At 32.7% G+C, this 16,959-nt stretch overlaps 2 protein-coding genes across 2 annotated transcripts; one reads left to right on the forward strand and one right to left on the reverse strand.

Annotated features, from left to right (window-relative positions):
• Positions 1 to 441: 441 nt before the first annotated feature.
• LOC132729042 (sorbitol dehydrogenase-like) lies at positions 442 to 7,337 on the reverse strand (the record flags this gene model as incomplete). Its single annotated transcript, XM_060714780.1, is given in 5 exon segments — positions 442 to 560; positions 1,511 to 1,670; positions 2,049 to 2,213; positions 4,086 to 4,119; positions 7,182 to 7,337. Coding segments are annotated over 5 exon segments (532 nt in total), but the record flags the coding sequence as incomplete, so codon positions are not given.
• A 2-nt stretch (positions 7,338 to 7,339) lies between these two features.
• LOC132729041 (mitochondrial outer membrane protein SLC25A46-like) lies at positions 7,340 to 15,654 on the forward strand. Its single transcript, XM_060714778.1, has 9 exons — positions 7,340 to 7,537; positions 8,499 to 8,541; positions 9,239 to 9,296; positions 9,949 to 10,026; positions 12,388 to 12,488; positions 12,922 to 12,978; positions 13,529 to 13,586; positions 13,844 to 14,059; positions 14,693 to 15,654. The coding sequence occupies exons 1-9, from the start codon at positions 7,396 to 7,398 to the stop codon at positions 15,122 to 15,124; spliced, it is 1,185 nt and encodes a 394-aa protein (XP_060570761.1). The 5' UTR covers positions 7,340 to 7,395; the 3' UTR covers positions 15,125 to 15,654.
• Positions 15,655 to 16,959: the final 1,305 nt, after the last annotated feature.

A 16,959-nucleotide genomic window follows, 5' to 3' on the forward strand; every position in this document is an offset into this window, starting at 1 on the left:
AATCAAAGTTGGTCAGTCAAATGTACTGAGCACAGTTGACTTTGGTAACTCGAATTGCAAGGGACTGGGCATTTCGCTTGGAGAGAAACGGAATTCGAGTAACATGTGCCTTATTGAATGTCCTTAGTGGTAGGTTTGTTATTGTTGATACCTGGCGCAATGCTGCAATATGCAACTGTTGAAATGATTGTTAATCACTTACAACTACAAACTATTAATGAACAGAACGATAGCATTTAAAAATTTAATAAATGTATATTAATAGTGAAATTCAGCAGGTTTAAGGGCTAAACTACATGACTTAAGTTATCCTGACATTCCATTACAGTAAACAATACAGTTTGTATTCTTTGACTAAGGCAAAGATTTATAGATAAAACAATGTTAACTAGCTTTGTGATGTAAGAAGCAAATTTGTGATTTTGTGAAGAAAAAATCTACCTGCACCACAAATGAGCACTTTACTACCGAGTGTAACACCTCCCCTGTTGCATGCATGAACACCTACTGACAATGGCTCCAGCAGAGCTCCTTCTTCTGTACTCACATGATCTGGTAATCTGGTAAAGTATTAAGATAATCTAGTAACTTGTAATGTACATAGTATAAAGGTTTGGTACAATCTTTCTTTCTATAAAATAGTGTATGTGGTATTAAATGGGATATCCTGATCTATCTTAAATAACTATGCAACAACTTAGTAGGGTGAGACTGAATTTCTCCTTGGTTTAAACATATTTATTTCAGCTTGATTGTAAAACAAGTTCTTGCAACTTATATCAATCACTTTCAAGTCCACTTTCTGGAACCAACCAGTAATGGTGTCATATAAAGAAACATGATTAAGAATGTATTAGGGCTCAAACCTATGATCCCTGGGTTGGGAGGCAGACACCTTGACCACTAGGCCACAGCTCTCCTTAATTTCTCCTTAACAATAGTTACTGATCTCTGACATTGACTGCAATAGTTATTTGTATGGCACAACTGATTCAGAAATCATGTGGTTTTAGTAGCTTGACAGTCACATGTGGTGAAATTGGTATTTACTGATTAGATATCCAGGAAAGCAGGTTAGGTGGACCAACCACCATATATTACAATGTGTTGAAATAGGCCAAAAAGTACCCCAGGCAAACAAACAAACTAAAACATGGGGTTTTTATATTATATATGTATTACAGAGGCCTCTATAAGAACTCTTCCCAATTGAAATTTTCTTTAAAATCATGCTAATACCCCAGATGTTTCACAAAGTAAATCTTGAAATTTTAGCGATATTTTTTTCCAAAATCTTGAGGCTACGGCTTCATCTAAATGACGAGGGGAAAAAATATTACAAAAGTTTTAATCTAAAAATTTAAATTTTTTTAAATTATTCAATTCCACCTAATTAAACATACATAATTATATGTTATTAAAATGTATAATCATGTAAACTCTGTGTTCTTAATATAACTACAGACTCTTTAAATTTTTCAAATATTGAAAAACAAAATTTAGTTTTTACTTGAAACAAAAGTCTGCATCATGTACATAGAATCTGGCAAGATTCCCGTCGATAGGGGGCGTGGCACAGAATTTCATGTCTAGACACAGATTGTAGCGGCCTTTCTTACAATATGAACAACATCTGCATGGTACACCAGGCTCTATAGCCACTCTGTCACCTGTCAAAACAAATATATATACATTGGTATAAAATATAAAACAAAAACTCAAAGACAACCATCAAGTAAAAAATATCAACATAATTATATACATTGTACATGCACATTCTAAATCACGTGTATTATGAAATTTTCCAGTAAATAAGTATACCTCATGATGACTTTTGAGTCAAAACATTGTGATTTTGAATAAAACAATACAATTCTAAATTTAAATTGGAGTTGATTTCTATAAATTCAAACTTACGAAATTTAGCACAAAATTCCAGCCATATTAAACTATATGAAACATCATCTGTAGGCATGTTTCTTTAAGTTATAATAATACGTAGGCATGTTGCTTTAAGCTATAATTATGTTTTATAACAATTCTCTTACCAACTTTCAGAGAAGTGACACCTTCGCCTAATTTGCTTACAACACCAGCGGCCTCGTGCCCAAGTACCATGGGAGCTTTAACAACAAAATCACCAATAGCACCATGCTGCCAGTAATGTACATCTGAGCCACATATCCCCACGTCTTGCATACATAACTGTACCTCTGTAAAATATGTAATACCTTTACCCTTGCTGGCGGCAACTGAATATACCTATACAACCAGTGCAGACCAATATTAGCCGACACATCAGTATAATCTGATCATGGTCTGCACTGTCCAATATTCAGTCAGTACATAATATACATACATGTATTTTAAAATTTCCTATGAAATGATGTATGGTTTTATCCAAATTGAAGATCTGATGGGACAAGTCAAAAAAAATTCTGAATATTTCTACAAAGTATTAGGTATTTTCATTATAAATCTTTGTTGTCTGAATTACTTAAATTGAATATTTGTCAATATTTTTACTTTTCAAAATGTTTATTATTTTGGGGCCAAAATACAATCTCATTCACAAAGCCAAAAAGTATCTTTCTTTCACAATTGTTCAAGAAAATTCACAGTTATTATGACTATTGACATAATTGTCAATGATTTAGACACATTAGAAATAAAACAAGTAAACTTTTGGACTACATGTATATCATTAATCAAAGAATTTACCAACTTATTCCCCACTTAGAAGCTAAATTTTAACATTATGATATAATTATGACTTTATTCACACATAAATGCATAAAATGGTGACAATTTTCACAAGAACAACCCCAGACACTTACACAAAAGACTGAAAGAAACACTGATGGTGCGACATAAAACTCAATAAAAACAAGAGCTGTCGGTAGGACAGCAACGCTCGACTATTCTTAGTGCTTGATAGTAAAAAAAATGCTTGATACAGTTACCTCCTCCTGTTTACAGGTTGGGGTAATGATGGTGAACAAGTGTGCAAAGTTTCAAAGCCATATGTCAATGGACTTTGAAAATATTTGAGGTATTACAAAAACTTTAACATAAATTCTAAGTCAAAAAAGGGGCATAATTCTGTCAAAATGCTTGATACAGTTACCTCCTCCTGTCTACAGGTTGGGGTCATGATGGTGAACAAGTGTGCAAAGTTTCAAAGCCATATGTCAATGGACTTTGAAAATATTTGAGGTATTACAAAAACTTTAACATAAATTCTAAGTCAAAAAAGGGGCATAATTCTGTCAAAATGCTTGATAGAGTTACCTCCTCCTGTCTACAGGTTGGGGTCATGATGGTGAACAAGTGTGCAAAGTTTCAAAGCCATATGTCAATGGACTTTGAAAATATTTGAACTATTATAAAAACTTTAACATAAATTCTAAGTTGAAAAAGGGGAATAATTCTGTCAAAATGCTTGATACAGTTACCTCCTCCTGTTTACAGGTTGGGGTCATGATGGTGAACAAGTGTGCAAAGTTTCAAAGCCATATGTCAATGGACTTTGAAAATATTTGAACTATTACAAAAACTTTAACATAAATTCTAAGTCGAAAAAGGGGCATAATTCTGTCAAAATGCTTGATACAGTTACCTCCTCCTGTTTACAGGTTGGGGTAATGATGGTGAACAAGTGTGCAAAGTTTCAAAGCCATATGTCAATGGACTTTGAAAATATTTGAACTATTACAAAAACTTTAACATAAATTCTAAGTCGAAAAAGGGGCATAATTCTGTCAAAATGCTTGATACAGTTACCTCCTCCTGTTTACAGGTTGGGGTAATGATGGTGAACAAGTGTGCAAAGTTTCAAAGCCATATGTCAATGGACTTTGAAAATATTTAAACTATTACAAAAACTTTAACATAAGTGGTTACGCCGACGCCGACGCTCGGGGTACTACAATAGCTCTACTTATTCTTATCGAATAGTCGAGCTAAAAAAAAACTAAAAAAAAAAAATTAAGAAAAAACCTTGATATGTTGCAGGTCAAGGTTGTACTTTGACAACAACATAACAACAACACCTTATAATTACTATATTTCCATTATATACTTACGTCCTCTCCGGGGTTCTGGAATGGCTTTGTCTTCCTGAAATTAAACAAGAGCGATCAGTAATCACATGTGTCGCCTCATGATGGCCAATTTCATGTTGGGACAAAGTTTGTGACAGACGGACAGACAGACGGACAGTGCACAACTAGACTTGGTACTGATCATTCCTGTAAAGTTTGGATAAAATTGCACCAGTAGTTTATGAAGAGTAGTCCTGACAAGCTTTTGCGTATCTGGCAACACACAGAAAAAACACCTTTTTATCAAAGGGCCATAACTCGGCCAAAAATCATTCAACCGGAAAATCCGTGCAATATGCGCAAGGACTTGAGCTACAAATCAATCCTGTAAAGTTTCATTGAAATTGCTTTAGTGGTATAAGAGAAGTAGTCCGGACAAAAAACTTTAAAAATAAAAATTATTAAAGGGCCATAACTCTGACAAAAATCATTGAACCGGAAAATGCTGACAATATGCACAACGAGATTTGGTACTGATCATTCCTGTAAAGTTTAGATGAAATTGCACCAGAAGTTTATGAGGAGTAGTCCGGACAAGTTTTGTGACGGACAGACGGACGGACAGACAGACGACGGAGAAGTGATCCCTATATGTCGCCACTACTCCGTAGAGGCGACAGAAAAATGACACTATTATAATACTTGATATATGCTGAAAGTAACTAAATTCAAAGCAAATTAAGTTATCCGATGGATTTTAAAATTTGGAAAACTTCTATGGATATCATAAGGATCAATTCTTAAAGCTAACAGTGTATCTATATACAACACAGATGCCCACAATATGACATTTTTACCTCAAAGTACAACCTTGACCTGCAACATATCAAGGTTTTTTCTTAATTTTTTTTTTTAGTTTTTTTTTTTTTTTATTGAGTTTTATGTCGCACCAACACAGTATAGGTCATGTGGCAACTTTCCAGCTTAACTGGTGGAGAAAGACCTCAGGTGCCATTCCATACATTATTTCAGGCACAAACAGGCACCAGAGCAGAGCCAACAACATTCCCTTAAACTAGCTGGAAACACAATGGTCTTCAAGTGTTTAAGACATATGACATTTAATATTGTGACAATCTATAAAGTAATGAAAAATTATAAAAATGGACAGGATTTGACCTTTCAACTTCAAATATGACTTGACCTTCATGTGAACTGCAATGTGTCTTGCAAGCAACAAATCACCTACATATGGTTATTATTTGCACCATTTTTGTAATCCACATGCATAACTTTTGAACCTGCACTTACTTGCTGTAACCTTGACCTTTGAGCTTTAAGGATCTGTGGTCTTGCATGTAACTTAAAGAGGTCATCATGAGTATTATGCAAAAAAAAGACTAGAACGTGATCTCGACTACAAAATAAGTAACAGAATGGCGAGCAAAAGCAAAATAACCTATATATAGGTAATTAAACAACCTATCAAATTCAATAACACAAATTTGAATTAATCCAATCAGAAGTCTAAAAAAAAAAAAACGTTGACCAACGAGATAAGCTGATATAACCAGAGGTCAACTCGATTCAAATAAAAACTTTATCATTCACAAGAATTAATCGATTTTAACAGGTGTATTAAAATACACTAAATTAATACATTTAAAGTTGCACCTGGCAGTGATAAGACTTAATGTATTATTATTATACTTAATGTTTCAACTGAAGGTATGCTGCTTTAAACTTTTTTCAATCTTTACAATGGGAAAATAATAAACTCATCATTTACAAACATTATGCAAAAGTTTACATCAAGTCATGGCCACTGTGATCAGAAAACTGGGCAAGATAATAGCTACTGTGAGTGAATTTGTAGGTCATATAGTCAACTAGATAAGGGCATCAAGTTTATACCAAAAATAGGTTTGTAGCTTGGTTTGTTATCTTTAATAGAGGAAATGCCATAGTTATTTTGATAGCAAAATTTTAAACCTAAGGACTATAAATCTTAAGTCAGATGCATTTATTGAATGATGCACACCTTAAATTTTGTCAGATTATTCTTTGGAAGAGGTAGCAAACTCTTAAGGGGAAAGAAATTTTGGAAATGTTTAAAAATAAGATACCTTTTATAGCTAAATATAATTATAACAAGCCAAGAAATTCTAGCTACATATTTTGTTCTTTAAACATTGTCATAAAAATATGTATTTTTTATTTACTTGTAGAGTAATGCCTATATTAAAGAGAAATACATGTATGTTTAGCCTTAACTTGCTAATCTGGCTTCAAACAATAAAAAATGGATTCAATTCATGACAAGATGACATAATTGAATAGCTAACAATATTTACCCTGGTCAGACAGCACAACTAGTTCTAATTACTGGTGACAAATGCTTTAAAAAAATCATCCCAGCTGAGTTGAATTAGTTACAGAATAAGACTACATAGAAAATGTTTAGATTTTCAGTTTTGCTATAAAACTATCAGCACTTCAGATTTCAAATTTACAATCCAGTTTAGATATATAATAAAAGCTGAACTAGACCTTGGTGTGTATCCAGGAGCATGTACTAAGTAAACCTTCAGGTCAGTCGAAGAATGATGTAGGGGACACTGGAGCACTTGCATGCATATAATGACTTCTAATCCAGAAGTGACATGCTTGTAAACATGTCTTGAAACCAATCAGGATTAATATTTCCATTTCAATACCTCAATCTAGTCCACAATGGTGTGAAAGCTGTCTATGTCTATGTCCCCAAATTTACATAAATTTTGATTGTGATTTTTATTATACAAATAATGCAAATATGCAAAAACAATGTACACAGTACATGCAGTCTCTGTATTTATAGTCCCAAAGAGATTGCCAAAAACATTCTGAATGTTGAAGTTAGAAGGGATTTGTGAAAATAAGCATTCAAAAATAGATAAAGTCTATGTGTATTCTCATTTTTTTCAATGTTTAGATCTTTAAATATGCTGCAGTCTGCAGCTAACTTGATAATGTACTGATATTATACATGTACAGTCAACAACAGACTAATGAACTGATGAATAACAGTATGAAAATTAACACACCTACAAAAACACGAAATAATGATTGTCATTCAAAAGTAATAAATACACTTACTAAACGAATGTCTCCTTGTTTATATAGGATAGCTGTCAAATTCTTGTCCGACATATTTAAGGTTGAAATTCAAATAAATCTTGAACAGGTCTTGTTAACAAAAATTTTGAGTTGTTGTCCTACTTTCTTATTCTGACGGAAAAGTCAAAGAGTATCCGAAATACAAACCCCGTCCCCAATAGTTGTCTCCCTTGAATCGAAGTTTGGAAGGAAAATGAGTGACATTTTACCCGGGATGATGAATGAAAAATACCGCAGTCCCCGGCGTATGCCGTACACAAGCGAGAGTGACAGTATGCTTTATACAGGGGAATACCAGAACATACCAGCTGCTCGACCACAACCCTCACATTCAGGTATTTTCATCGCAATTTCCATTTCAAGGTCAGCTGTCAAAATAAAGATGATGTATTGTCCTCTGTTTTCGCGACTTACATAATAATATTGATATCATCGTAATCTAAATGTTAAGTTCTTATGTCAATATTTTATACGTTTTCATTATCAGATTCATTTTTAAAATATTTTTATTGTCATATAACTTGTTAACTTAATATAATTATTATTGCATTTGTCTAATGTCATATCTGAGTGTTGTCAGACTTTATAACCTGTGTTTCATTTAGTTTATTTATCTATATATCCTGTTATTGCTGATTACACATGTATCTGGTTTTCTATGTAACAAATAATACGGTAAAGTCAAGGAACGCGAGCCCGGGGTTTGGCTTGCCGGCTATAGACTACACGTGTATATTTAAGAATAAGAGAAAATCAAATAAAAAAAAAATAAAATATAGAATTCTATACCTATCAATGAAATTTTCGGTGTCAATTCTAGTCGGGTGCCGCAATTTACAATGTAACTCAATGATAATAGGAAGGGTATTACAATAATGGAACAAATCTCAACTTTTCTGATATTGAATAATCTTCGAGTGTTCCGAGTGAAAACAGAAGGGGTGCATGAAATACTGAATGACACCTTTAAAACGGAAAAATGAAAGGAATTTTTTTTAACGACTTTCCCGTTAATAGGTTTTGCCTAATTTCATATTACACTACTCTTGAAGAATCCTGTCCCTACCCTAGTTTAATAGTTCTCTATCCATATTCTTATTTTACATGTTGGATGGAATGTCTAAGCATATGTTACATGTATGTTAGCAGTAAAATAATTTTGGTAGACCAACTAATTGTGCTTCGTGATCAGATATTGTGCTATTTTTTTATGGGCAATATCCCTGATTCTTACAATCTAGCTTCCGCATGTCAATATATTTTGACTATAAAATTGGCTAATGAATTTCTTTTCAGAACAAATGAAGAAAGTTGCAGGAATAGCAATAGGAACTGGAAGGTTTGTACTTCTATTAACTTGCAATGCATTGAAGTTTAAATTAATAATATACAGTTTAATATAAAACTGCATTATTTGTAACAGTATCAATTTCTAATTATAACCTTCATAATGATTTTCTTTATTTTATGACTGCTGTTCATGTAACTCTTATATAAATTCTAATTTTTCAAATAAAGGACTTCAAAAAAGTTTGCAATATTTTATGTTTGCTATAAAGAGCTTTAATTAAGCTGAACACTGTTAAACTAGGCCATAAAACTGGTCGAAAATGTTTATGACTAATTACTAAAACCATTCAATGTGCAACTGATATTAAGTTGACACTTTTTAAATCTGCCCTGCTAGTATTAATTGGGTCTACTACATTCTTCATTGATTTTTGCACCTTATATAGCGGTTAAAAGTAATCGCCAGTTTCTGTAGCCAAAATAATCTCCAATATTATAAAATTATGGCAAATGACTACCATGACGACCAACAGCATGAGCCCTGAATAAGATTGTGCTGCAGTTTGTTCTATAATTATTTTTTATACTACAGTGTTATAGTGTATAAATCTAGCAGCTTCTGCTTGGATTATATATGCTGAGCGCTGTTTATGTTCAGCCATATAACATTCAGAAATAACTAATAATTTGTATTGCGCAGTGCACCGTTTAATATTAAGATACATTGTATCTGTTTTGTTTTTCAGTATCTGGGCTTTCGAGTTTATTTCGCATCCTTTTATAGTCATGAGAAGATCCTGTCAGGTAAATTTTATGTAGTTTAATTAACACAAATAACCCTCTGAATGTTCTTGATTGAACTTGACCAGCATCCATTTCAAAACAGTCCATTATCAGTTTAGGTTATGTCAGGATGAAACAATTGTAGATTGTACTGGCTGGCCTGGTTCTATATTAGTGACAAAGGCTAAGCACCTTCAGTTCCAGCAAGTTAATGTTAACTAGGTTTAGTGTTAGACGCCCTGAATTAAAATTGTGTGCAGAGTTCTGTCATAATATGTGAATTTGTTACCAAATGAATTTTCATGTATAAGGAAATCAATCTTTGAAGCTTAGCTATCAAATTAGTTCAGGCTTCCATGAGTGCTTACATTATAAAATTTCCTTGTATATCTAAAAGAATTAATAAATGTCTTAAAATGTAATACCTTTGTTAAAGAGAACATATCCCAATCTACATATGAATTTAATGTAAATTTAGAAAGTGCTTTTATTACAATAAACATGCATTTTTTAACTGTTAAACAATATGAGTACATGTAATTGAAGCTAGCATTAAGCATTTTAAGTTTGATTTCATTTAAAGATTGCTTATTTGTCTTGAGACATGAGTTTTAGATAGGTGAAATAGTAAGATCTTTTTTTTTTTGTAAAAAAATATTTGTTTTATTCACAGATTTTCTACCCGGCTCAGAGTTTGCATATTTTACCAATATCAGTTGTTCCATTAATGATGAAACTCAACAGAAATAAGGTAAATTATTTATTTTATTCTTTAAAGAATTTGCAAGTATGAAGACCAAAGTATCCTTAAAAATTTCTTCAAGAGAATTTTCTGAAGAGAATAGTATGTTTTTGTTTTCAACACATTTGATGACTTGGAATTTAATCTCCAATGGTGCATGTCATAGAAAGTCTTAAGTCTAAAACCAGTCTTCAGATCATAACTGAAACAGATTTTTTCAAAGGAAAAATGTCCTAATTTAGGAGAGTTTTTCTGTTATGACTCCTTTTTCCTGTTACGACTCCTTTAATTTCTGAATAGCAATGCAGATAAACATTAACACATTTAGGATCAAAGCATTTGTCAACGCATATCTTAACTTTTCTCGAGAGAATGAATTTAATTATAGTCTTTAACTAAAAAAAAAATGTTAATTGAAACAGTCTTAAATTAGTCCTAAAGTCTTCCATTCTAGAACTTGGGATACACTTAGGACTTTCTATGAAATGCAGCGCAGTATCACTGATGTTGACCAGTAATTTACGTTGGCAGTAAATAGCTTAAAGTTTTTGGGGTACAGCATTGTAATCTTGAGTGTGTTTAAACTGTGGAAATACATGTTATAACAAAATATTACTACTAGTAAATTAAGATGCATAAATGACAAAAGAGTCTGTTCAATGTATAGTAATCCCTATGTATTATATCAGTAATATACACTACCCTCCATAATAAAGTATACACTTATGAATAATATGATTTTTGTCAAATTTTGGGCTAATAGCTAGCATTATTTCAATTGTTTTGTCTTCATTCTGTAATGCAAGTAATCTTTATTAAAAGGGAGAGAATAAAAACACACCGTTCCACCGTTTTCAGACAAATTATGCGTTGATTTAAATTTGAGGCAATTCTTTTCAATTCACCAAGTTATTTTTTAAGTGAGATTTGTCAAAAAAAATCAATCAAAATCATACAATCAATGCGTGAAATGACAATAGTATAACATTTTTGGACAAAAATCATCAATAAAACACAACAATAAAATGGTTCGTTTGACAGAAGAACAGCGGGTAGAATGTCTGGACCGTCACCAACATGGAGAGAGCGTCACTGCCATCGCAAGTGTCCTTGGAGTCACCAGGTAAGCGTCTTTTCTTAAATTTTTACTCTTTTTATGTCTTTACCAATTAAAATGTATGTCTTGACCAAATTTTATAGAAATGGACCTGATATTTGTCTTAATATTTCTTGCAGGAAGACAGTTTACAAGACATTGGAGCGCAAGGAAGAGACAGGATGACTGGCCGAAAGACCTCGTTCAGGGCGCCCTAGACTTTCAAATATGAGAGATGATAGAGCCATCATAAGACTCAGTCTCAGAGATCGTCGGGACACTGTGCCTTTCCTCAGAGCTTCATAGGAGAGCTACGGAGTCTCAGCCAGCCTCACCACAGAAAGGCGTAGATTACAGGATGCTGGTTTACATGGACGGAAGGCAGTCAGGAAGCCTCTGTTGACCCCGGTTCACTGCCAGAAGCGCATTGCCTTTGCTCAGGAGCATGTTGATTGGACTTGGGTTGACTGGAGTGCTGTTCTTTGGACAGATGAGTCCAGATTCACTCTGTTCCAAAATGATGGAAATGTGTTTGTCCGGGGCGAAGTTTTGAAAGGCTTCACAATGACTGTGTTGTGCCAACAGTGAAGTTTGGGGGTGGTGGAGTGACTGTGTGGGGTGCAATGTCATACAGAGGCCCAGGTTTTCTCCATACTATTCACAGTAACTTGAATGCACATGGAAACATTGACATTTTGGGCAATGTTGCAATCCCCTCTGCCCACTACCTTGGATATGGCGACTCCTACATCTTCCAAGATGATGGGGCTCCATGTCACAGGGCCAGAATAGTCAATGTCTGGAAGCAGGAGCATGACCACAAAGCCCTGACTTTTGAAAATATGTGGTATGATTTAAAATGCAGTGTTCGCGACTACAGGTCAAGAAATCTAACCGAGTTGGAAGCCAATTTAAAGGATGCTTGGGACAGAATACCTGTAGAAAATGAATTATTGGCAATGCTGCTTCATGTCGTGAATTGGTATTTTGTATACAGACTTTTAAAAAAGTTCTTAATGTTCTTTAATGACCAAGTTCTTGTTATGCAGACTTTTATTTGTCAATGAATAACAAACAAATTTGATATTAAATGAATTAAATGCCAAATAAAGTATTTGTTTAAGTTTAAGAGCTGTTTGTTTTTGCCTTTTTTATGAAATATCACACTGTATACTTACTTATGGAGGGTAGTGTATTCTCAATTTATATTTTGGTAAAGCAGTTACACATATCACTATATTTAGTTATTTATCATAATTATACATTAATTACAGCCACCTGTATCCATGTACAAGGGATTTGTGAGCAACTTACTGTGTAGGGGAATTAACATGGTCAGTGAAAATGTCATAAATGAGTTCACAAACTGGCCACTGTAAGTACCTTTTCAAACTTAAATTTCAAACTAGTTCTTGAGATCATCCAAGATTAACATGTCTGTACAAATGTATTAAAAGATTGTGTTTTGTTTGGTAAAATATTCAGAAAATAATAATTCTAGATCTCTAGAATTTGTTTGTTGAAACATATATTTGTATTTATTTTAGCGTGATTGTGAAATAAGTACATGCAACATATATTAATCACTTAAGAGTCTGCTATTTGGAACCAACCAGTATTCGTGTCAAATGAGGAAACCTGATTGTGACCCGAGTAGGACTCAAACCATTGATTCCATGGTTGTGAGGTAGACACCTTAATCACAAGGCCTTAGAATTTGTTTTAAGAATTAGTCCTTTTTAAAAAGGAAAGCCCATAAAATATATACAGGTAGATAACATTAATTTTTTATTTTGTTTTTTTTTCAGTCACAGTTCTTCAATTAGTTCTTTAAAGAAGCACAGCTTACATTTGTTACTGAAATGGTAAGTTTTGTTCCTTTGTTACCATAACAATGTGATATCAATACCATTATATGTTGTAAGGTTTTCTTGACAGAGTTGTATTACAGTGGAGCCTTGCTTATCAGAACCCTTCTAATCTGGAATCCTTCCTAATCCTATCAAATTGTCTGGTCCAAATTTTATTAATTCTATTTTTGATAGTTAAAAACCTTTTGGATCATGAACCTGTCTACTCAGACATGTGTTATGTATGTCATAAGAGTCTGAAAACTATCAAATATTGTAATCAAAAGTTAGTTGTAAAAAAAAAATATTTCACCCTCAACCACAAGCCTGATTGACCAAGTGTTGATATTGACATTTTTCAAAATAAAAAGAAGTGCATTCAGCATACTTGACAAATACTGTTACTGACAAGGAATTTTACATTTCATAAATGTTTCATTAATCCACTTTGTCATCATGAATAATGGAAGAGTTACAGTAAAGATTTAAGTATAGGGTAATAGATAATTGTATGGTTTGATGTTTGGCTAGTGGTTATGTGCAAAATGGTTTTTCTGTATTTCAGGTCTGGATTTTTTATAACTACACCATTTTATGTAAGCAGCTTTGTGGAATCTGTACAAGTAAGTTTTAACTGTATATTTTAACTGTTGATTCAAACAAATTGTTAATGGTGAACTTTTTTACATAACAAACAGATTACTGAAATATTGAGAAATTATACTTTTGAGTTGTGATTTTTGATGAATTATTTAAGCAGGAGCATTATAGAGTTTATGTCACATGATTCACAGCCTCTGATTTATTCAGCAAACTGTGTCATATTAATTAGACTTTTTAGTACTGTTGTGCTTTTATTATGATAAATATTTTATTTCAGAGTTATGGGGCCAATGAGCCACCAACTTTACTAGATTTCCTACTGGAAGGATGTAATAGACTGTTAGGCAGGGGAGTACATCAGGCAGCATGGATAATTCCTATGTGGCAGTTACTAATACCAACAGCAACATTCAAACTGTGTCAGTATTGTGTACAATCTCTGGCATCATATGCCGTCCTCAGAGCAAAGTTTGAAAAACAACAGGAAAATTCAGTATGTATCAAATATTAAGTGTACTTTTTATAAGAACTCTGGAGAAACACATTAGAAAATTGATGTAAAGTGTTTGTGACAGCTACTTGTAACAAAACAGGAAAGATAAAGTATGATTCAAAACACTTAACATTGATTGTTACATTGCATTTTAAGTGATGCTGACTCTGTAAAGGTCATGTGACGACTTTCCAGCTTAACTGGTGGGGGGAAGACATCAGATGCTGATAGAGGAACACCCCAGGTGCCCCTTAGTACATTATCTCAGGCACAAGTGGGAACCTGAGAAAAAGAAACACACTTCTGTAAGCTTGCTTGATAGCTTTCTTTCATGAAAGAATTCAAAGTCCCTGACCAAATTCGAACTCAAAGCGATGAGAAGCAAGTAATCTAAAATCATCGCCATTGCTTGGCCAGTTACATTTACTATAAACCAAACTAAAAACAACTTCAAGAAAGAACCATTTAAGGGTATTTTTACAAACTTGTTTCTCATTTCTGTTTTAAAAATAGAATCACTACTCATATGAGCATAAAATGGATACATAATTATTAATATAAAATTGTTTGTTTTGGGGAAAACTATGGTTGTATTACATTATCAAAAAAAATGTTGATTCATTTCTATTACAGGATAACTCGACGCCGGTAGATAGTGACGTTTCGACAATATCTCTATACGACCAACAATTCCCCATACTTCTAGCAACTTTTACCGGAACATTTCTCGCTGACCTGGTTTTATACCCATTTGAAACAGTTCTCCACAGATTATACATTCAGGGAACACGAGTTCTTATAGATAACATGGACAGTGGATGTGAAGTTTCTGGTATTTCGACACAATACACAGGTGTTATAGACTGCTTCCGGTCAATAATCATTGAAGAAGGCCTTCTCGGACTATACAGAGGATTTGGTGCTTTCATTTTACAGTTTTCATTATACGCAGCGGGACTTAAAGTTGTGCAATACCTTTTCGAGAAAATTTCAAGTTCGGACTACTCAAATAATTCAAATGGTAACGGGCATGGGCGGTGGCAAACTCCTCAAGGAAGATTTTAAAAGTGTCAGCAAATTAATGTACATGTATGTGATATCTATGTAATTATGTGTGTGTATTCTAAATATACATGCAGTTTGTTTTATCTAAATAACTACTGCATAACTCAGTGCTTTAAAAAAGTCTTTTTCTGTAAGGTATTTATAGAATGCTGTGTGGTATATAGCAGTTATTTATAGCCTGCTGCTTGATCTTGATCAAACTGATATCTAGAAATAAGATTTTTATACCTGAAATGAATTAGAAACAAACTAAATGATTTGTTTGTAGTAAAAATGATGATTGTAAAGTATTTGTGATAACTCCATTTGGGGTCAGGAGGAGGGGGAAGGATTTTGGGAGTGGGTGGTGAGGTATATGTATGCTAGATACATGCCTGGACTGGTCTTAGATAATTCATCAAGCTGTATATGTGTCCACAAATAAATGTATTCTGTATTATAGTAGTGTTTAAATAACTTAAATGTAGTATTCCATATCCAAATTATCTTAAGGATGTAAAAAAAGGACAAAATACTATATTCTACAATGTATTAATCAATTTAATGTGTATTAATGTATTGGTTTATTAATCCACTTAGCATAGATAATGTATTTTGCCAAAAACAGTCAGTTTGGCTTGTAAAATTAACAAGATGTTTTAAGTTCTCAAATATATGATAGAGAGATTTTTGTTGCAAATTTGTTTTTACATTAATAGCATAATAACTGCATAAAGGATATATTGGATATGCAGCATCCAATACAAGTAGTATAGTATCGGTCTGTCACAATGGACATTTCAGAAGGAACTACGGCATGTAAATAATGTGTGAAGAATGAGATTGATTCTAGATGTTGATCATAGACTTTTTGCTATCATTAACATTTTTTTTCACTTAGAAATTAAAGAAAATTTGTGGTTTTTACTTTTTCATTGTCAGAATTTAACTCATTTTTTTAACTCTTTTTTTTCTTCTTTCTTTTCATGTTCTTTTTTTTATATGACTGAAGTTTTTTATACTTTTTTTTTCAAAATTTTATTTGACTCGATTACAGTTTGTTCTGATTTTTAGAGATTTGAATTTACATTTTGTCATTTTTTTGACTTACCAAAGTCATTTTGTTGTGACATTAAATTTATATTGTAAAAATTAAATAATTCTCATACATTCAGATTCTATAGTCAGTTACATTGTGTTTGGCTTGCAGAATTTGATGCATTGTTTAAAATTTATGATTTACAATATTTTGCTATCATATGAACTTTTATCCTTGAAGGATTTATATTGCAATACAGTTTTCATACAGATTGAGATTTTCAGTCAATGATTTCATTTGTCTTGCAGATATTGGTGCACAGTATATATTTTGCACAGCATAACTGACTGGTAAAGATTTAGCTCCCTTTGTTCAATATACATTGTCTTAGCCGTGGTAGAGAGTCTGAAACTTGCCACAGAATAATTACTTTTGATTCTATCAGGTTAAATAATGATCTGAAATCTGTATGTCTCCAGATGGGTAAAGATTTTTTTTTCTCAATAATATTTAGAAAAATATATATTAGGACTTTAAGAGCGAAATGTTATGTTATTCAGAATTCAAGTGATGCTTTGCAAAGTTAATTCATAAAAAAGAGAACTTATTTCTATTGATTTAATTAATTTAATTTAATTTTCTATCTATTTATGTCCTTAATGTTTATGTAATTGAACTGGAGCTGCCATTGTTTCAGTCAAAAACATATTGACCATATAGCGGTAACAGATGGCAAATAAGTAACAGATGACAAATATCAATGGTACATCAGTATATCAAGTATTATTTGTCTATATACCCCTACCATATGTGCTTT

This window comes from Ruditapes philippinarum, unplaced genomic scaffold (assembly GCF_026571515.1).
Source record: "Ruditapes philippinarum isolate M1 unplaced genomic scaffold, ASM2657151v2 ctg4789_1_1_1_1, whole genome shotgun sequence".
NCBI lineage: Eukaryota > Metazoa > Mollusca > Bivalvia > Venerida > Veneridae > Ruditapes > Ruditapes philippinarum.